The sequence below is a fragment of the Diadema antillarum genome, unplaced genomic scaffold, assembly GCF_040938485.1.
Source record: "Diadema antillarum isolate AM-2024a unplaced genomic scaffold, OU_Dant_1.0 seq00001855_RagTag, whole genome shotgun sequence".
In the NCBI taxonomy this organism is placed as follows: domain Eukaryota; kingdom Metazoa; phylum Echinodermata; class Echinoidea; order Diadematoida; family Diadematidae; genus Diadema; species Diadema antillarum.
In genome coordinates this window covers 197,008-219,372 of record NW_027272527.1, presented here as the reverse complement: position 1 = coordinate 219,372, position 22,365 = coordinate 197,008, and the positions used below count along the sequence as shown (strand labels likewise).

The following is a 22,365-nucleotide window of genomic DNA, read 5'->3' as shown; positions in this document are numbered from 1 at the left end:
CAGCTACATCTACACACTATTCAAATTGCAGCAAACACATTTTGATATAACGATCGATGAATTGCTCCCATAAATATCTTAGACTTCGGATTTTTGTCATTGTGTGTGTGTGTGTCATGTGTGTGTGTGTGTGTGTGTGTGTGTGTGTGTGTGTGTGTGTGTGTGTGTGTGTGTGAGTATGTGTGTGTGGGCGGGGGGGGGGGGATAAAGGTAATGTGTAATTAAGTGCAGCCATGGAGCCATGAAAGAGCTGCTCCATACCCAGTAACCCACGAGGTGGTTTGACTTGCCAACAGAATTCAGAACGACTTAGAAGCCTAGAACCTGCGAAGGCGATTAACCGAAAGATCGGTCTGTATTTGGTCGTCTGGGAATAAAAAACTCCTCCGGACAGACGGATATTTCTGTCTACGGAGGCGGAATCTTTCGTCATCACAGAAACAAAACTGTACTCACCAGGGCTTGGAATTTTGTATCGTCCTTCCGTTTCTGGTCTGGTCTTTGACAATCTAAAATATGTACTTCTCTCGAAGCTGGACGCAGGAATGCTGCTTACTCTATATTTTTGTATTGAGCGCGGAGCTACAGCAACTGAAAACCCTGAACAAAGGACGCGACATGGGGATTCCCCGTGACCTCATTAGTCTTGTTTCAGGTGTCATATATTCCATGACCGTTTGAAATACCTGTATTATTATTTTTTTTTAACCCACACAGCCCTCATCAATCAACTTCCATATTCATTTGGGCCTAGTCTTTTTATGGTAAATGCCTCCCAAAAGAATTACGCGTTTGTTATGAACATGCATCTAAAGTAAGGTTATGTTGTTTCCTCCTACAGATGATTAGTGACGTGGCTTAACTGTCCAGTAGAGAAATGATGCACACGTATATGTGGTTGTTTGATCGTCAACATCCCCTCCTCGAGGTTGTGACAATATACACTATATGCGTGCGTGTGTGTGTGTGTGTGTGTGCGTGCGTGTGTGTGTGTGTATGTGGGTGGGGGGGGGAGGGGGAACGTGTGTGTGTGTGGAATCTGTAAGCCTAAGCGTTCACTCCTCACTACTAATAGTCTTTCCTCACATCAGAATAAAATGATCTACGATTTACCAGCATAATCCTTCTGGTAGTATACCAGAGCAAAATATCCCCATTTTTTTAATCATTTCTTACAACTTTTTCCCTTTTCTCTCTCTCTCTCTCTTCTCTGTCCCACGTTCATTATCTCACCGTTTCCTCTCTGTCAATCCGTCAATCAATCAATCCATCCATTAATCGATCAATCAATCAATCAATCAATCTTTACTCAATCAATCAGTCTACCCACATTTCTTTTCAGCTATATGTATTAACATTTCTTTATAATTATTACATGCACTTTCTTGAACACAATGTATTCAAAACGTACAAATGTCAATGCAGACTTGCATACACTCGTATTTACGATAGAAAGATATGTTCCTTAGGACATTTATTTCACATATTGAAAAAACAAAAACAAAACAACTACCAATTAACTGCTATGTCAAATTCCCTTTGGGCAATCACATTAAAGCTAGAGAGTAAACACGTACCTGAATATATCTCATAATTAGAATTTGGGTATTTTATACCGCAAACTTCACATAATGCCTTGACAACCATGGTGGGGGGGGGGGGGGGTATTGCAACAAATTTTCTTTCACAAGATCACATAGTCAGCTGAGAAACAGAAGTGCTTTATCGCAATATTTGGAGTATTGAGTTATTTGATAATCATGTTGTAGAACTCGATCTCATCTACACTATAATGTCATCAATTTCAATTTATTTTCATTTTCAGTAAAATGTTAAAAATTGAAACTACAGGGGTGCTTTTTAGCCTTATATATGGAACAATGCTTACAAATCTACCCACTTTTGACTAAATAAATGTTTTATCTCATAAAAATTGATTGCTTCATTTTCTATCTCGCTCAAATCTCAGAATGCAATAGCGTCCTTCTGATTCCCAGCTGACGACATGAGAGACATTAAAGGGACTGTACAGTCCTGGTTGAGGTGGGGATTCATGTTTTGAACATTCCTAAGTGAGATAATGAGAAACCTCTTATGAAATATGAAAGAGCATGTAATTTTAAGAAGGATTCAACGTTTACTTGATGAAAATTGGTTTTCAAATGGCTGAGATATCCAAAAAAGTGATGATAATAATAAAAGGCGACAGGCCACGCCTTTTATTAGCATCTCTTTGTTTCACCTTGTTTTTGGATATCTCAGCCATTTCAAAACCGATTTTCATCAAATAAACTTTTGATACCCCTTAGAATTGCATGCCCTTTGACATCTCATAGAGTGGATTCTGAATATCTCGCAAAATGTTAAAACTTAAATCCTCACCTCAACCAGAACTGTACACACCCTTTAATCATATAACATGTAATGCAGTACAGTTAAAACAAAAAAACAAACAGGAAATCTAACCCAGAAACTTATCATCCTTATCGATGAGGTCGTGGAGGTATGCTGTCATCCAACTCGAAAATATCCTAGGGCTTTATGGGCTAAATATTCTCAGGAGTATACTGGTATTTGTGCAGATGAATGTAAATTACATCCTACATGAAACAATTTCAGGCAGTACAACCAAATTTGGAGTAGGCGCAGGTTATGTCGGCAAACAACAGTAACAAGTTTTCTTTATGCATGATAAAAAAAACAAAACTGTGCTGCATGAATGGTATTCATCTAGTTTTACTGTCAGATAACACACACTAGTTACATTCAGATGGTTATCCTTTACTTCAAGATTAGCTAACTCTGATGATAAACTCATGCCACAAAGAGTTTATCCTTGAAGTTAGCTAACCTTGAAGTTAAGGATCACCGTCTGAATGTAATTACTGATTTCTGTTGTGCATAATTACTACATCTATACCCTCATTTCTTCTTCTTCTTCTTCTTCTTCTTCTTCTGATGATGATGATGATGATGATGATGATGATGATGATGATGATGATGATGATGATGATGATGAGTATAATGACACAGATAACACTGCCGGCATTTTGACACAAAAGATTGCTAAAATCCACAGGCTTAAATGCTTATTTTCAACATATACAATTATTGCAAGCAAAATAGCAAAAGGATGAATTATGCATTTTGCACATTTTGCCATAATCCCTCAAAGAATATCATAATGATAACACTAAAAGGAGAAAAATGCAGTTTCATCTCAGTCTTTAAGTATTGCTTTTGCCTATAACCTTTTGGCTCACACCATCACAGTAAAATGATCTTTACAATTTAAATATAAAAGCTGAAGATATTCAGGAAAAAACAAAATATATCAGGTTTGTGGCAGTATAATTCAGGTACAACTGCAGGTTATGAGAAATCAATATATATATATATATATCTTATCCAACAATTACAAAATGTTGTTTGATGTATCAAAAGTTTGAGACAAACTGTTAGTTCCTAACAAATGGACACATGCAGCTGTGCATGTATTTTTGGTAAATTTTGGTGCTATTTCCAAGCCCTCCTCAATAAAAAAAAAAAAAAAATGTAAGGACAAGGCTAAGTATTGGTGATTTCATTCCCCACGTCACTATAATGAAAATCTTGGTTCCCTCGTAAACTGGGGAAAAATTGTGACCCAAAATTATGAATAAGAGCAGACAAGAAAATGCTCGCTACCACATGCAGATATCTCAGCAATGAATCTAATGCCTTGTGACGCGGCTCACAGAGAGAGCCACACAGTAACAGAAAAGTTTTCCATAAAGGAGAAAACTGGAACAATCCTACTAACCACCACATCTTTCACAATTTGAGGTTGATTAAATTGCATGAGAAACTAGAGAAGCACTCTGAGGGTGCAGACCTCCGCCAAGTGGCTAATTTCCACCAATGATCTGATTCTTCCATAGAGATCAGTGATTTCCACCCATATGTATGCATGCTGAAAAATCACCCAAATTCCAAATACTGTGTTATACAAGCCTTTTGTTACAACATCAACCCTCAACTGCGCAGCGCAGAAACTAGAACACGCACTTTAGTGCGCGTATGAAAACCTCAAAAATGCGCAGCTTGAACTCCCAAGTTCACTGACCCTACCTGCCAAAATATATAAAATCCTTTATAAAATCCATAAAAATTTCCGGATCACTTCCAAAATTTAATCATCTGTTCCTTGTGTTATTCTCAACCTTACCTGCAAATTTCATCCAAATCCGTTCAAAACTTTTTGAGTTATTTTGTGCACGGACAAACAAACAAACCAACAGAACACATAACTTTTTCCCTTGGCAGAGGTAAAAAAAAACAAACCAAAATCAGCCTTTTCACTCAAATGTAGGCGTAGCAAGGTGAAATGCAAATGTTGTTCCACACACATATCTACGTACAATATTCCATATGATTGATGAGAATGCACCACTGAATCTTGAATGCTCTAATAAAACTACTGATATATGATACATATTCTGGAAGTCAGGAATATCAATTGATCCTAAGGTTTTGATTGGGCATTATAAGTGTCTGACATGAGCTGACAATCATATCAAAGATTCATACATAAGTAGTATGCATCAAAAAAAAATAGGAAGGCATAGCTATCAACAACTGGACTCTCAAGCTATGTTCGAAGATATCACAGGACGAGATATTGAGTGTCAGGGATAGAAAATGCTTTATTTACTGATGGGACAATCTAGCTTCAACAGGCTAGTCTTCAACAATCCATTCCATTTCAGAATGCTCTTGAGGAGAAAACAAATATTCCACAGATTACTTATCAAAGGACTGTGATCCTCTGGAATAATGCTGGCAGTACTTCACTTGGTGGAACAAAGTAACTGGCAACTACAACACACACAACAATAATCCACGGGTCGATTGCAGGCTGCGATGTCACTGCAGTGCTCATCGTTGGCTTGTCCTAAACTTCACCAAGATTGTGCTCATCTTTACCACTGACTCCATTTCGTCTGGTCAACGCGACAAAATTCTCCAGTGTCCAAATTCTTGGCCATAACTAGGTTGGGGTCTGCATTTGGGACTCGGTGATACACATGTACCTTCTTGTTGCTTACGTCCTGAAGTAGCAGAACACAAAGAATGAGAGAAAAAAGCAGTGTGCTTCAACATCAATACAATGCACTTTATTGAAATAAAGCATGACAGCTATAACTAGTATACCATAGTAAGCATCCAGACCATTCAGTAGCCATTGTAGTTTCTGTCATTGCAAAATTGCTTTATTCCTTCTTTTCTTTCTTTTCTTTCCTCTTTTTTTTTTTTTGTGGGGGGGGGGGGGGTGGAGGTAATATTCTAACAATTCCCACGATACTTTGTATAGTCAAACTTGTCCATAGCTGACACCCACGACATCATACTTATCAGCTTGACTATATGTCTCTGTCCTCTACCACAAAGACTTAAAGGGCAAGTTCACAAACTTTTTACCTTGACATTACATCATTCATTAGCCAATTGAGGAAGGGTTGATTTGGCTATAACACGCATTTCCCATACACACATGTCTGAGTACACTCGGAACTTGTCCTTAACGGGTTAAGGTTATCAATACCTTGCCATTACAGACTCATACATGTCATGTGAAATAAATACATCCATTTGAAGAAAGATGTTTTAAATTTTTTGTAGGATTATAGATTTGGCAGTGAACATAAACCTCCTTGTGACAAATATGGTTTGGTGGATCAGCTAATTACTTAGATTTCTACAAACAAACACAAATTCTGAAAACCTACAAAAAAAATTCTGAAAACCTATAGAAAAAAAAACATGCTGAAAACATACTCTTGACGCTTCTTTTTGTCAATTGATACCCTACATGAAGATTTTATGTATTTTAATGTCCTCTTTAAATAACTATAAATAAAAAGCAGATCTCACAGTAATTGGTGATGATTTTGAATACCTAAAGAGGGCTAACAATTACACAATACAAGGTTGTGAAGATAATATGTTTATGTTATAAACAGAAAAACAGACAAATAGATAGTTCATCAAATACCATCAAATCGCGAAACCGCTGTATTATTGAAAATAGTGAACAAAATCAATATTGAAAAAAAAAAAATGATGATTCCCATGGAGTGACATGCAATGCAGAGGAGAAGAAAGTTGTTTGGCCTCACCTGAAGGTACCTTGTTGCTTGGCCAGTGACCTTGCTACATCCCGACACAAACAAGGCCTTGAGGTTGGGGCAGTTGTTGGCCAGGGCCAGGATGCTCTTGTCCGTAATGTTCTGGATGCCCGCCAGACAGATGTCCTGCAGCGGACAGTATCTGGCCAGCTCCACCACACCACTGTCAGTCACCTGAACATCAGAAGTGAGAACACAACGCAATTCAGCTCTCAGCTTCAGGTATGTGAACAAGAGAAACATTGTACGGGTAGACCCACCCATGGATGCCTTTTCTACCACAGTCAAATTGTATTCATTTCTGTGCAATAATGGTTGCTCATGGCAACCAAACAGCTTGTCTTAAAGGCCCCATTCCACTGACCATGGGAGGATCATCTGATCCCAAAAATGCAAAAATTTTGCTGTACTGCTTAGTACCAATGAAATCTGATATTACAAGCTCCATAGACATGCAACATGGCTTACTGAGAGTGATAGAATTGCCAGAAGAGCCCCAGAACCAAGACTCCAGTTAACCCGTCCAATGACTGTTTAATCATTGGACACTCATCACTGTCATAAGATACAGGCTGGACACACCCAATAGCTGCACAACACAAATCTTACACACATCCAACTAACTTAGGACTCGCCGAACTGACTCTACATCTATCCAACACTGACCGAGTTGTGCCCGCAAATGACATCTCACAGCAAACTAAGCTCTGAGCTTAGTTCCTTCATTGGACGATCTCGCCTTGCTTAAACACACCCTACATGTCTGATGAATGAAGCTTGTTATTATTAAGTCAGGCACTCCATCCCTCCCTGTAACCCCAGACATGCAACAGAATTTGCCTTCTATAGGCAGTGGGTATAAAACCTTTTTGGGGCCTGCCTGACACAGCAGAATGTAGCATGCAAGCTAGCTTCCATGTTTTGGTGGATAGAATAGCTGTCTTCAAGGTCCTCACTGGAAAAATGTCCCTAAATTTTCATACACAAGTTAACTTTGGCTATGGGAACTAAAAAATAAAAAAAATGTTATCATGATATGCATGTACATGTTGTATAACCGGTAAGAGATAACCGGTAAGAGATATAACAAATGACAAATGACAAATAGTTATCATCTGGGAGAAGAATGTTTCAAACTAGAAGAACTTAGGAGAAGTTGACAGTGTATAATTATACTCCAAAAACTAATTTAAAAGTTTACTTTTCATGTGTACTAGTCACAAGTGGCACACTGATCTTGTGTCCAGCCACTGAAACAGTCAGTAGGGAGAAAAGGGCAAAATAGGGGGACATGACAATTTCCATGTTACCCAAGCAACTTGCTTCCACTCACCGAATCAACACTGGAGCCCACACAGCTCTTCAGTGAGATGTGCACGAGATTGTGCATGTGATTGGCGATTGAGAACAGCAGAGTGTCATCAACGCTCTTGATTCCGGCGAGAAAGAGCTTTTCCAGATTGTGGCAAGATTCACTGAGGTCCAGGAGAACGTCGTGCGTCATCTACAAATATATATAAACCATCAACAAATACAATAATCATTAAATGACAAATAGCTGGGGTTCTTTATGTATGATAATAAAAATATGAATACGGAGAAAAATAAAGCAAATCAACAATCAAAGTAAAATTGATACATTGAAAATTTCTTCAAAGAAACTGGAGACAATATGCTTAAACTGTACACAGCAGGATGGCAGAGCCTTAAATACAAACATGGACATGAAATGATAACAGTCACTCTGAGAAATCTTTCAATACCAGGCACTTTGGAAGCCATCATCACATTAAAATCTGCGACCTGATATGGAATACCTGGTTAACCCATATCGGGCCAACGCACCTGTGTAAACAAACACCCAAGTGGCCCAGCACCGTTCGCGCACACGCGCCGATAAAAAAACAACTCTCCAAACAATCGCTCTTCATTAGCAAGCAATGAAAAAAACATAGACAAGTTATATATCATTTGAAAGAGGAAAAACATTTCTTTAATATGGTATATAACATGTTGCCATTCAATGCATAGTAGAGTCATAGTACTCAGTGGAAGTGAATGACGTCGTTCATGTGTCATTTCATTCACTACGGGATATTCCGCGGCATTGGGACGAACTACGGAATATCCTGTAGATGGCCCGATATGGGTTAATATATCCCTCACCATTAAATAAGCCAGTTCTCAGTTAGCACTAGTCTACAATGACCTCTGGAACCACAGACTTTACAAAACACAGATATTTTTTTTTTTTTTTTTGGGGGGGGGGGGAGCAGTTTAAAATAGCCAAGTTGAAAAATGTCAGTGTTGCATGAAAATATTTTGTTACTGTGAAAGTGGGAATTTTCGCACATTTTGTGCATCAAAAAACTAGGGCAAAACAAAAGCATGCAAATATTGTTGCTTGCCATATGTTCCTGTAGTTGATGTCTTGATTCCATGGAAGTAAAAACACCTGAACCTCAGCTTACCTGGCAGAGCGTGAAAAATTAATCACGCAAAAATATCTACTTTTACAGAAATCTATTCAAAAATAATGTACATTGACCTGCACATTCCAATATGCACCTGGTTCATATACAAATGTTTATGACATAGTTTTTATAAAGGCCACATCAACTGTTTCAAATACCTCACTTACAATCACTTTAAAAAAGTTGGTAATAACCTTTATCTGCATGTACTCAGAGAGTAAATATGAACTGGCTTACAGGGAAAGCCTCTCTCCAAGTTCATGTTCTCTTAGTTTGAAATCAATCTCACACTTAAAAACAATCTCCCCTCCCCTCCCCCCCACCCCCATCCCCCCCCAAAAAAAAAAAAAAATTAAGAGGACTCAGAGAGCACTGACCTCCTCCAAGCAGCTCATTTCTACCCATCCACACATGCTAAATATTGTCCAGTTTCCCAATCTAGAATCTTTTTGTTTATGTCATCAGCTTCCAGCTGCACAGCACGCCTCGCCCAAGCAGAGCATGCACTTTAGAGTGCATGTGCAAACCTCAAATACATGCAGCTGGAACTCTCAAGTTTATAGACCCATCTGCAAAACCAACACAAATCTTTTAAAAATCCATAAAAATTCTTGGATCACTCCCAAAATTTAATCATTTGTTCCTTATGTCATTTTCAACTTTTCCTACAAGTTTCATCCAAATCCGCTCAAAACCTTTTGAGTTATTTTGCACAAAGAAACACAAACAAACGCCGATGAAAACATAAGCCCCTTCCTTGGCAGAGGTAATAAATAAATACACCATGAAAAGAGGCTGATTCTGATGGACATAGACAATGTCACCTCTTTGCATCCGCTGAATCGTAGCAGGGTGAGATACTTGGCTCTCTGTTTGTCCCTGAACAGCCTCCGGAGCGGCTCTCCCGTCAGCTTGACACAAAATCCCAGGGCGAGCTCCTCCAGAGAGGTACAGTGCTTCACAATGCTGCGTAGCAAGTCGTCCGTCATTATCTGGTGACAGCCCGTCATGTCAAGGCACGTGAGTTGGGGTCCGATCGCTTGGAAGATCTGTTCACATGACACATGTATTCATTCTGAATTTAGCATTTCCAAAGTAATCGAGTACAATCTTTAGATTTGAAAATTCTGAAGGTAATTCATTACATTTGTGACATACACAAACCAACATTCTTATACTCAATTCTCTCTTTTTTGTGGTACTATTTCACTTCTACTTTTGACATGTTCTTGCAAATGTCAACATTACACAACCTTGAATTTTCCTGTTACATAGCAATTTGTAAGTTCATCTGAATTTTTCTGCATGAAACAACACAAAACAAAGAACAAACAAATGGCTAATGCTTTATGGGTCTTCCCTCTTCCAAACTGTACTAAAAGCATGCAATAACTAGAGAGGGGCCGTCAAAGGCGGCAGACCCACGCCTAAGTACAAAGTCGGGGTAAACATAATGTGCATTCGGTCATCTACCAGAATTCGGCCACTTAATTGCCAGTGTGCTTTATCACCAGTCAGTGAGTTCTACCAAAGATCGTACACTGAAGTGTACGATCTTTGGTTCTACAGTCACATCACACGCAAATCACATCATTACACATACGGTATTAACACTAATTCACGTACAGGAAAGTCCTCAAGTCTCCTCCAAAAATCCATCGAAAATCCCAAATTCCACAGTCAAAAGTGCAGAATCGGAACTTTTCCAAGCGCGCGCGAATTAAGTCCAGTTTTAAGAGTATTGTCTACGCGACGGGTCGCGGAAAAAGCGCTAAAAATCGAGAAATACGCCGTTTTCTTGCGGGATATTTTGATTATAGCAAGCCGAGAGTGTGATGATATCAAAGGTCGTATGAGTGTACGATCTTTGATGGTATCCACAAAAGCGCAAAAGAAAAACAAAATTTACGTACCCCCTAGGCAATTACCCCTATGATTAGTGTCTACGGGAATTATTCGATGCAAGGGTTGAATGCAAATGTCTACTGCACCAGTATGCGGCCACCAACGAGCGCCGCAACGTCCCCGATGCAATTTTGCACCAACAGTGTAGAGCGCGATGCATTTTCAGCGGCCTTGCACACGCATTGACATTGAGCACGCATATCGTGCAGTGTGACTGCGACCGAGCAAATGCTCCTCCAACGAAAAAAACAATCAATGTTAATTTGAAAAATCATCAAAATACGGGCCAGTTTGTGATGACGGAGAACGAACTTTCATAAATCTAGAAGGACATAGTCCCTCAAATAGGCCTAAACGTAAATTTCGGAATTCTTACGAACATTTGAGCAGCGAAGTCGGATCGTTTGGGAGTTTATGTTTTCGTATGGTAGCGGAAAATCGCAAAGTGAGAAACGGGAAATTTTCGGAGTGGTCACTATACCATGGGGTCAAAACTTCAAGGTCACACAGAATTTGCAAGGGTCAACCGATTATCACCAAAATCTAATCGATTCTTTCCTGCCATTATCCAAACATCCCCATAACATTTCGTGCAAATCCGTTTACCCGTTCTCTTGTTATCTTGTACACAAACAAACAAACAAACAAACAAACAAACAAACAACAAACAAACAAACAAACAAACAAACATACAGAACCCTTTACATAACCCCCTGCCGATTTTCATCGGCGTGGGTAAAAAGAAAAACAAAATTTACGTACCCCCTGGGCAATTACCCCCCTACGGCAATTATTCAATGCAAGGGTTGAATGCAAATATCTACTGCACCAGTATTCGGTCACCAACGAGCGCCGCAACGTCCGCGATGCAATTTTGCGCCAACAGGGTAGAGCGCGATGCATTTTCACCGGCCTTGAACACGCATTGACAATGAGTGCGCATATCGTGCAGTGTGACTGGGACCGAGCAAAATTATTTCATGATTGAGGAATGCTCCTCCAACAAACAAACAAAAAAAGAATCAATGTTAATTTGAAAAATCACCAAATACGGGACAGTTTGTGACGACGGAGAGCGAACCCCGAACTTTCATTAATCAAGAAGGACATAGTTCCTCAAATAAACGTAAATTTTGAAATTCTTACGAATGGTGTTGAGCAGCGAAGTTGGATCGTCTTACGAACAGAGTTGCATGCAGCGAAGTCGGATCGTTTGGGAGATACGCTTTTGTATATGGCGCGCCGATCGACCAACAACACTGTTTATCGGCGATAAACACTGTTTATCGCGCGATAAACTCTGTTTATCAAGATGAAGCTCTGTTTATCACACCTTTATCAACTGATAAACAGAATTTTTCTCGATAAACACCGTTTATCGGCGGTGGATAAACAGTGTTTATCACAAAAAAACTCTGTTTATCGGTCGATCGATAAACATAGTTTTTCCTCGATAAACACTGTTTATCACTTGGTCGATAAACATAGTTTTTCTCGATAAACACTGTTTATCACTTGATAAACAGTGTTTTTCGTTCGATAAACACTGTTTATCGCCGATAAACAGTGTTTTTTCAGTGTTTATCGCCGATAAACAGTGTTTTTCGGCAATGAACAGTTAATCGGCATTATTGATCAAACTAGCAGCACCCGTGGAAATCCACGGGTCTGAGGGGTTTTATTTTTTTTTCTCATAATACGATTTTGCACATTTTTATTGAAGAAATAAAAAGAAAAGTCTTCTCATTCTTTCGTTAATGTGCTGTCTTCTAAATGACCACCTTTCCCAGAAATTTTATAATACATTTTTGTAGTATATGCCCGGCGATCCGGTCCATTGGTAGGGATCATTCCCGCCACTACTTGCTTTTATTATAGAACTTGAGTTTCGAGGGGTTATTTGCACCCGTTGAAGTCCAACAGTTGTCTTGTCTCACCCCTCACGCACACACACATTTCCACCTCCGCAGGGCAAAAAACAAAAACATTCAGGGAAAATTACCAAAAACGCAAATGAGATTCCCCGAAAGTTCTGCCCACAGGTTGTTCCCGTCGAAACGGGAAGATATTAACACTATGACTTTGATTACCCCCTGCTCTTGCATCCACGCGGGCACCCGCGGGAATCCACGGCTGGTCTCAAGGCCTCGGTTTGTTTTGTGTTTGTTTTTTTCATGTTTCTTTTCCCCACGTTATGAGAGAAAAATAAGATATTTTCGTCTTCATAATTTTGCTCCCTCCTTTTTGTTTTTAATCACCAAAACTTGGCTTGATATATCATAAAGAACTACATCTGCTTCAGACTGTACATTATCATAATTAATATTAGGCCTACAATATTGCTCCTATTATTGTTATTATTATATTATTATTATCATTATCCTTATTATTATCATTATTATTATTATTATCATCATCATTATTTGGGGAGGGGGAGATCATAGTCATCAGGTTTAATAGGCACCCGTGGGAGTAGGGTCTCACGACCTCGTATTTTTTTTTCTTTAATATTTTTCCCATGTTATGGAAGAAAGAAGAATATATACATCACTGCATTCGTCTTCATTTGCTCCCTCTTTTTTTTGTCACCAAAACTTGGTTTGATAGACCATAGAACCACACATTCTATTTCCACTTGCAATTTTAAAAATAGGCGGTCGGCAAAGCGAGGTTTTCCTCTACGTCCGCTCATCTTATGAATATGTATGATTACAGCAGCTCTGCAGTAAACGAATGGACACAGCTGCGCGTGTAATCTGATATGTAAGGGTACGATCGGCAAATATATTTAGCCGCGTCCTAAACAGTCTGCGTACAATGACACCGGACTTGAGAGCAAACGGCGAGCAAACTAAATGACGTACCTGAGCTGCATATAGTATTCTGCAGTTGTGCAAAATACAATTACATAACCAACGTTCGTTGTTTTCATTTGGGGACGCCAATATAAATGGCGAACTGTACGTAAATGCCCTTGTAGTCCATATCACGCACACACAGATTCGTGTAACCATCGTCAATACATTCAGTACACGTAACAGGCGGAGGCAAAGGTACATCACAGAACTATATATACACACAGTGTAGAGTGTGTATAGAGTTCTGCGAGGTACATTGTGTGTGTGCGTGCGCGTCCGCCGGAAGATGTCAGAGATTTCGCTGCACCATCATCTTTAGTATCCCCCAGTGTCTCTGCAAGCTAAAAGATGGAAGATCGAGAAAGCAGGAGGCCAGCGCAGGTTTCGTGAATATTGAAACGCTCGGCTCTTTCGTCACGCACAAAAATGCATTATGCATGTAGCTAATTAATTTTTCTTTTTCGTCCTCGACGTCGACACGGAGGCGGAGAGGGGACGAAACCCACGCCATTCGATGTAGGATACTCTCCTGCGGCCGACGGCACCGGTCGCAACTGCCCGGAGCCGACGGCTCGGGAGGAGATAGAGAAACCAGCAACGCCGAAATAAAACAGGAAATACATAAAGGCCGCGACAACAACAACAACTTCGAGTATTATAGTATAGGATGGCGCGCCATATTTGTATGGTAGCGGAAGATCGCAAAGAAACGGAAAATGTTCGGAGTGGTCACTATACCATGGGGTCAAAACTTCAAGGTCACACAGAATTTTCAAGGGTCAACCGATTATCACCAAAATCTAATCGATTCTTTCCTGTCATTATCCAAGCATTCCCTGAACATTTCGTGCAAATCCGTTTACCCATTCTCTTGTTATCTTGTACACAAACAAACAAACAAACATACAACCAAACAAACAAACAAACAAACAAAAAAACAAACAAACAAACAAACATACGGAACCCTTTACATAACCCCCTGCCGATTACATCGGCGTGGGTAATCAAACAAAACTGTACACCAAATAGTTTACGAGTACATTGTATGATATTTTGCAAATTGGAACATGCAAGATTAATTCAGAAAAATTTGAATTCATTATTGACAACCATAATGACAAACTGAGAAATGATTTTTCCTCCATTAAAGGAGAAAAGTCAGTAATTTCCCATCTTGGAGATGATATACAATGCATTTGGATTACAGGAGGTCATGTTTTTGGCAATTTGTCAATTTTCACACGTCACTCAACTCCTAACTGTATCCATAAGCAATAAAATATAATTGATTATGGCACCTCTGCCGCTGAATCCTCCGTGAGTGAGTTGACGCCACACAGCCTGAGAGAATGGAGCTTGGGCAGCCTCGACACGGCTCCGAGGATATCTTGTCCCTCCAGGTGAAGTCCAGACAGGACTAGGCTCCGAAGACTGAGAGGGAGATGGACCAGGAACTCCTTGTGCTTGGGTTCCTGGAGCTTGTAGCTGAAGGATATATCCAGATTCTGGAACTGTGTACAGGCAGCAAACAGCTGTCGTCATGAATAACAAAAGAAAAATGAAAGATAAACACAGAATTGGAGTAAAAAGGTAGAAATAAATGGTTCGATAACACAAATCTATGAATACATTCTCTGTGACATTCATATAGTGAGAGAATGAGTGGTACTTAATGGTGATAGATATATATTGATAATTTAAGATGTTGATATATATGTGACCCGCTGCAACAAAAGGATTCTAAAGTCGCTGACAGCTGAGCCGAGAAAATCGAGTTGGAAGTCACATCATCAAAATTGGTCAAAACAAAAAGATTTCTGTCTGTGGCACAATTTCATAGTCTAATGTTTTGTCTATCATCTGCCAAAATTTCGAAGCTACATGATCAAAGGAAAGGCAAAAAATCAGCATTTTTCTGGGCCATGATTTTCCGACTTTCAACGTAACAGAAATAAATCTGAAGATTTGGATTTGGTGCCGCAGCGAGGGAGTGGTCTTATTGGTCAGTGCGTGGCATCCTAATAAGTGATTGGTCATGCGTAGAACGCTGGCACTAAGCTTGAATGAACATCGTGGAGGTCAAAGAGGTAAAATGTGCCTCGCCTCCCCTTGATTATGATAGCATTGGAAGAAAAACTTTGAAGGCGTTTTTCTCGAAACTGATTTCCTCAACCACTTGACATGTGCTAATAAAATCATCGATATCAGTGAAATCGAGTACTTTTATGAGTTGTGCCATATACATGTATGAAATTAAAGTAAAAGAGTAAGGAAATAATGTCATGCCAATTTCAGAAAATTGTCCTCCCCCAACTTTCGGATCCTTTTGTTGTAGCAGGTCATATATATATATATATATATATATATATATATATATATATATATATGTATTCATTTATAAAGTGCACTTGCACACAGTACTTAACAAAGAAAAATGAAAGAAATCTCACACAAATCTCAATTAAATGAATAAGTCTTCAGGTAAAATGCACTTCCATTATAACGAACATGGTAATTTCCAGTTACAATGAAGCAAAAATTAAAGCCCAACATTATCCATTCTATCTTTTTTTATTTGTGTGGCTATAACAAAATCTTGATTTAACATAATAGAAATGCGGGTTCCATGGACGTCCTTATAATGGGAGTCCACTGTATCTTTTATTCAGTTTCATGGGTTTGAACGTAGGGTGATGTCACATTGGTCAGTGCCGTACATGAATACACTGTTGATTGTGTTTTATTCATCCCTAAATTCTGTTAGTACAAGTAGCATCTTAGAAACAAGAGAGTTTGCAATCACTTATCTGGTAAATTTTATCTTTATTTCACACAAAGATTGATATTTGAGGTTACACTTACAGGTAATAATCCTGCACTTGTGATCCTGTTACAGCCATGCATTACCAACCTATGTAGGAAAAGAAAACTTGAAAGTTGGTGATACAGCTCCCAATAAATGGCAGCAAGAACAATCCAGACATAATCATTGAGCCTCGCAATTATACATGCCTCTAAATTTTCCCCCTTACACACCTAACAGCAGTAATGATAACAATTTGACTTTAAAATTGTCACTTGACTATGAGAGCATCTTGATTTAACTCATGGACAAATGCACCCCAACGCCTCAACAGAGATTGAAGATCAACTTGCTTAACACTTCTGGCAACAAGTTGAAAGTGCTAAATATGACTGCATTTCTTTTTCTAAATCATTCTTGCAAATAGTAGCATATACAGACATTAGTATTTCATCCCATTGCACTTAAATCATGGCAGCAAATTTAGAATAGACTTATTAGCTCTAAATTTTCCTATTACTAGTATCTCTCACTCTAGGTCTTTACATTTTTGCCCTGCTCTTTTTTTCTTTAACAATGATTCATGTGATATCAAGGACATGACAAATACCAACATTTGACATTTTCAAGAGCTGTACAGGGGGTAATTATCACTAAGTTCCTTGCTGAGATTCTTGATCATGAATTCAACCACGCGATAAATGTCTGACATGTGTTATCTCATGAATTACTGTAAAACGAAGAATGTTCGCATGCATTTTAATTTCGCGAATTTCGCGAGCGCCAAGATTCGCGAAATTAAAATGCACGCAAAAGTTCTTGTCTACACTATATGCACTGAACACCAGTGGCAATTCCCGAAAATTTCATGCCACGAAAAAAGGCCATCGGCTCCAATTCAAAAAAATTTACTGCCGCGAATATAACATGTTATACAGTATATGACTTGTACAATAAATCATTCAATATACAAAATGATAATACGGTGTAGATGCTGGCAATTTTTAGAGGACCACTGGAACTATACAGCACTCCCTTTCAACTTGCAAAATACAGTCCAAGATTAGGCAAGACATTTTGGTGTCTCCTTCAGGCCAGCATGATAATTATATTCTTACCCTCTTAAGCTAGTACAATGCTGTGACAAGGTGATCAGATCTGAATCTTCTAATGTGTGAAAACTTGTCAAATCCATGTGCTCCTGCAAAAATGACCAAAAAAAATATTGATCATGGTCTTTCATCTGTATCCCTCAGCCATGAATTAACTCTTACAATACACTACTTTGCTGATATAGGGCCTACATCAGAACAGGGTAAGTTAGATTAAATAGGAAGCTATCGATAGGTGTGAAACTTTTGATGTTGTCCGAGTTCCTCAGTACTCAAATTGAGAGTCTTGAGACTAACTGCACAAAAGTCAGACTCACGCTGAGGCAAACTAGCAGGATACAAATCTCAAGATTTGCATTGCGATCAAAATCTCTAGATTTTTGCCTGTGTAGACACAAACGTACTAATTTGTGCAATCAGCCATCGCAATCCACGTCTCAAGAGATCTTGCACTCATTTCTACAATTATCGTGATAATTTGCACCGTAGCATGTGTATGAACATTTAAAGAGCAAATAATCTCCAATATTTCCAATCTCGTCATTCAAACCGTACATCACAACAGTACTGTAGCGTGCACAAGCATAAGGGCAAAGGTACGCAGTGAAGCACACTGCATGCACGTCTATATAATTACGGTCACAATGCACAGTTTCGCTGGCAAATTACTGTGATCTGCAACATTGCATTGCAATTTAAAAAAAAAAAAAGAAGACAAGAAAAAACATGGTTGCCACAGAAACTCACCAGATTTGTGTTGAGGGAGGAAGCTATAACTGGAATGATTTCATTGTTCAATTTGTAGCAAGTCCCCAAGTTGAGTGTGGAGATGGTGGGATTTCTACTCACAACGGTAAGAATACCTAGAGTAAAGACAAAGCAACATGGGACAAAGGCACTTCACCTCACAACACTAGCACACATGTGCACCCTATCATGAACAGCGCCATGTTTTAATCACTGAAAACAACCTGGAATCCCAGCAAATTAGCTACAGGCATATGTACAGTGTCCTATGAAAGTGTAGTCTCTGCATGTGACGTTGAAACCCCATTATACTCATCGTTCAACACTTTCCCTACAATAATTGTTTTGGATATAAACTCCAAATGTTATTGTCCGAAAATGGAAATTCTTTTTTGCCCAATTGATCGTGGGCCCGGCAGCCACTGAGCAGCGCCAGATCGACGTTGCTCTAACCTTTTCAACTGTTGAACGGCAAACAAGGTAGCAGCAACTCCCATCTTTTAACATCTTTGGTATGACGCAGCCTAAGTTCGAACCCACGACTTCCCGATTGTGAGGCAGCCGCTCTACTTACTGATCAAGCCAAACATCGGTGTTGTCTACAGCAATCTCCAGCAATCTCCAAATGCAACTATTAGCAATACGACCTTCCCACCCCCTCCTCTGTAAAATATCATTATGCTGGTGTCCTTTCCAACAAAAGCATCCATTACTTCTCATGCATTCTGTATCAGTATCTTTCATGGCATGTGACTGTTTACACTTTAAAAGCCATATTTAATATCCAATCAGTCACATACAAAAGAATGGTACTCAACTTCTTGTTACTTTCCCAGCTAGTCTTGCTAATTATACAAACATCACAAGAAAAAAAAAACAATCACACCACAACATAATGGACTGACATTTCATTTTGACACTTATTGATCAGTAAAACAAAATTATGATGAACAAATAACTGTATTTCCCTTCTTTGTTTGTTTTCATATTTGTGTAATCATCAATTGTTATATTCAAAGAGGAAAGGAGGGGAATATGGATTTAAATGCAAAGACTTACTCCTGTTGACTATGTTGATGCATTGTGTCATGTCGACTGTGCACAAGTTTGCCGACACCAAAGCCTCTAAGCCGGTGCCAGTAAGCTCTGGAAGCTCATTCAGAGTAAGCGACTTGAGTTCGGTCTGGTGGCTAAGTAATGCTGATATACCAGCGTCTGCGAAGCAAAATAAAAGACAGGCATATACTATAGATAGCTGTACAAGAGTTGTTATTTCATGATGTAATATAGATAGCTGTACAAGGGTTGTTACTGTATACACGATATATTTCGCAAGTTTAAATTTTCACGAATCGGGAATCCCAAATGATTTCGAAAGTGGTTAAATTCGCGATCGTAGAGTCCTGTACCGAACGGAGAAATGTACATGCGAACGTCACAGCCACATCAGGATCAGAGTCAATATTTTCGCGTGTCTTTGATTTCGTGAATAGCACCTGACTTGCGAAATTCACGAAAATAAAAACCTTGTGAAATATTTGGTGTAAACAGTATTTCATGATAATGACAAAAAAAAAAAAATCACTTTACAGTTCAATAATCACTGCTACCATGGCAAAAGGTACAAATGTCTTGACCTAAATGGTTGTTGTCAAGCTACACTGTATTTAAGTTAAAAATAAAAACCTCGCGATATATTTGCGTGAACAGTATTTCATGATAATGGCCAAAAAAAATCACTTTCATACTTGTAGTTCAATAATCACTGCTACCATGGTAAAAGGTTCAAATGTCCTGATCTAAAAATGGTTGTTGTCAACCTACACTGTATTTTTAAGTTAGCAGGGATTACCGTTCACAATTTACCTGGTATACAAATTGTATGAATATGAATATCTGACAAATGAAACAATCACTCACTGCAATGGAAACTGCTGTCTCATTCTTATTCTGCATCACAATTGATCTTTTAGCATTGAGTCTGTGTGTATGTGGGTGTTTTGTTCTCTTCCACATTTGTTTGAGTGCGTTTTCCTTGAAATATAAAAGACTGTGGCATTGTGCATTCTGACACGCTCTAAAATTCTTTTCCACAAAGCCAGAGATTATCTCAAGTCAGATCATTATACACCATCTCAAACTCTACTTTTTGATGCAGCATGCACTTATATACCCACCAAGATAGGCATCATAGCATCACAACCAGGTAAGATGGCTGACTCACCAGTTACATCCTTGCAACCTTCGATGGTGATACTCTCTAGGCGACACTGGCAGGCATCCAACTGGGTGAGGAGTTTGTCGTTGATCTGCTCGCAGTGGCAGAAAGAAATGGTCCTCAAGGCGGGTGAAAACAGGTGGTAGGTCACATGGGGGAGATAGTCCGTGGTCAGCATGTTGTGATCCACCACCCACTGTAGGATCTTCTCCTTGTGGAGGGTGGGGAGCTGCTTCCCGACGCTGCTGATGATGTTGAGGTTCTGGGCTATGCACCCAAAGCACAGGTCCATCAGCTGCTTGACCATGATTGCACTAGATAGATGTCTGAAGGTATCATTGAACAGGTTAGAAGAGTAGGTCATAAAATGATGCAAACATGCAGTAAACAGGTACACTAACATTATATATTTAGATCTATCATCTAGACCTAATTCTGCACCATCCAAAGCCACACTACTGTCAATTATAACCGCATTGGCAACCCAAACACATTAGTGTCGCTGGTTACAGTGCCTCAGGATTTCAAACAATAAATGTACAGGCAATCCACACAAAAAAAGGTAATCTACTTACCATGATTAGACTATACTGCATACAATGGTGACAATGCTCAAATGCCATGGTAAACCTTTTTCTTTTTTAAGATAGCCTCCTCAACACTTTCTTTATTCATATGATATTCTAGTGCCACTGATTCCAAATATTCTTGCAGAAAAAAATTACTTTTTAGACTCTAGCCTTGCATACACTGCACTGTCCGGGATTATTTAATGTAAGACGAAAAAGAATTTTGACAAGACATCCATACGTCCATAAATGCAAACACGTTTGTCAGTGACAGTGTGTGATGCACACATGCAGCTACACAGCACACTGTCACTGCACTGAACAGGTCATTTTGCATTCAACTATCATCGGTCTGTGGATGAAGCAGAAAGGATCTGCAGCTGGTGCACTAAGAAATGACTTAACCTCTGCTAGTAGGCGATCCACAAAATGTACCAGGATTACTATTACTTCACATCTGACCTACCTCGAGGCTCGATACACCGTTCAAAAGACTTTCGTCGTCTGCCTGACAAGCTGCCCAGCACTTCCTGAAACTAATATAGGAATGTGTCAATCTGTGCGTGTTGCAGCACTATGGATCCGATCCCCTGTAAACAAAGCTAGCTCAGTGTGGTGGGGTGGGTGGGAGTGTCCGCGGGTTACAGAGCTAGAGGCAGGCTGACTGCGTTTATCGGGCGGCGGACCGAGCATTCATGCAAACTGCGCCGCGTCCGTAGTTCCCGTGTCTACCGTACCGCTTAGGATGGGCTTGTTCAACCTGTATGTACGTGTACGTGCGTACATCGGTTACCTGGTATTTATACGGCGAGCAGGCAAGCTCTATCTTTAGCAATATGAGTAATTAGAACTCACACAGCTCAACTGATCGCTGGAGATCAACCATGGAGGTACAATGTACTAGCCTATACAGTCTGCTGTACTCCTTGGTTCAACCACAACAATAATTTTCATATTAAAAGTTTTCGTAAAATCAGTGTACCTATAAATTCATCGCTATGTATAGATGGGTACTTCTCAGCCGTTTATGACACCACGATGGTGGCAATATTTTGTGCTTTCTTTTGGTTAATAACTATGAAATAGCTCATTGTGTTGCAGTCGATATACGCCAAAGGTATTGATTCCACGATCCGTGAATATAGAATGAAAATATATGAATTTTACACAATGGTTTCACGAAAACTATGAAGTTTTATGAAATAATTTTGTCTTCACAAAGAGTGTTATATGAAGATTATGATTATACGTTGTATAGTTTATGACATCACGAAGGGATATATAATAAAGAAATACAAACAATTCAAACATTTCATTTGATAACAATAAGGAAAGAGCTATAATGCTAGGTGTTAAAAAAATCCCACTTCTGATGCTCCTACTCAAAAACTATATGTCACACAACACTGACCTTGATATGAGCACTAGCTGAATAGTGTACAATTTTGTTGGAGATAATTTGAAAATGATAGCATAAATCAGTTTCATAAAATTCAAGATTTACTTTCAAGT

The 22,365-nt window shown here is 39.2% G+C and overlaps 1 protein-coding gene across 1 annotated transcript; it reads right to left on the bottom strand.

The window, feature by feature from the left end:
• Positions 1-4,961: 4,961 nt before the first annotated feature.
• LOC139712781 (uncharacterized) lies at positions 4,962-21,419 on the bottom strand. The gene is made up of 11 exons (XM_071624573.1): positions 21,320-21,419; positions 20,291-20,610; positions 19,126-19,281; positions 18,067-18,182; positions 17,326-17,408; positions 16,267-16,315; positions 14,703-14,936; positions 9,466-9,690; positions 7,501-7,671; positions 6,159-6,341; positions 4,962-5,090 (listed from the first exon to the last, which is right to left on the bottom strand). The coding sequence occupies exons 2-11, from the start codon at positions 20,589-20,591 to the stop codon at positions 4,962-4,964; spliced, it is 1,647 nt and encodes a 548-aa protein (XP_071480674.1). The 5' UTR covers positions 20,592-20,610; positions 21,320-21,419.
• Between the last annotated feature and the right edge of the window lie 946 nt (positions 21,420-22,365).

Bases quoted from the DNA above. Each gene is read 5' to 3' on its own strand.
- LOC139712781 (XM_071624573.1), bottom strand. From the start codon at position 20,591: ATGGTCAAGCAGCTGATGGACCTGTGCTTTGGGTGCATAGCCCAGAAC. The intron at 16,316-17,325 runs GTAAGAATATAA...TTTCCTACATAG, and splicing joins CATTGTACTAGCTTAAGAGG to GTTGGTAATGCATGGCTGTA. The intron at 6,342-7,500 runs GTGAGTGGAAGC...TCTGATGTTCAG, and splicing joins TGGGCTCCAGTGTTGATTCG to GTGACTGACAGTGGTGTGGT.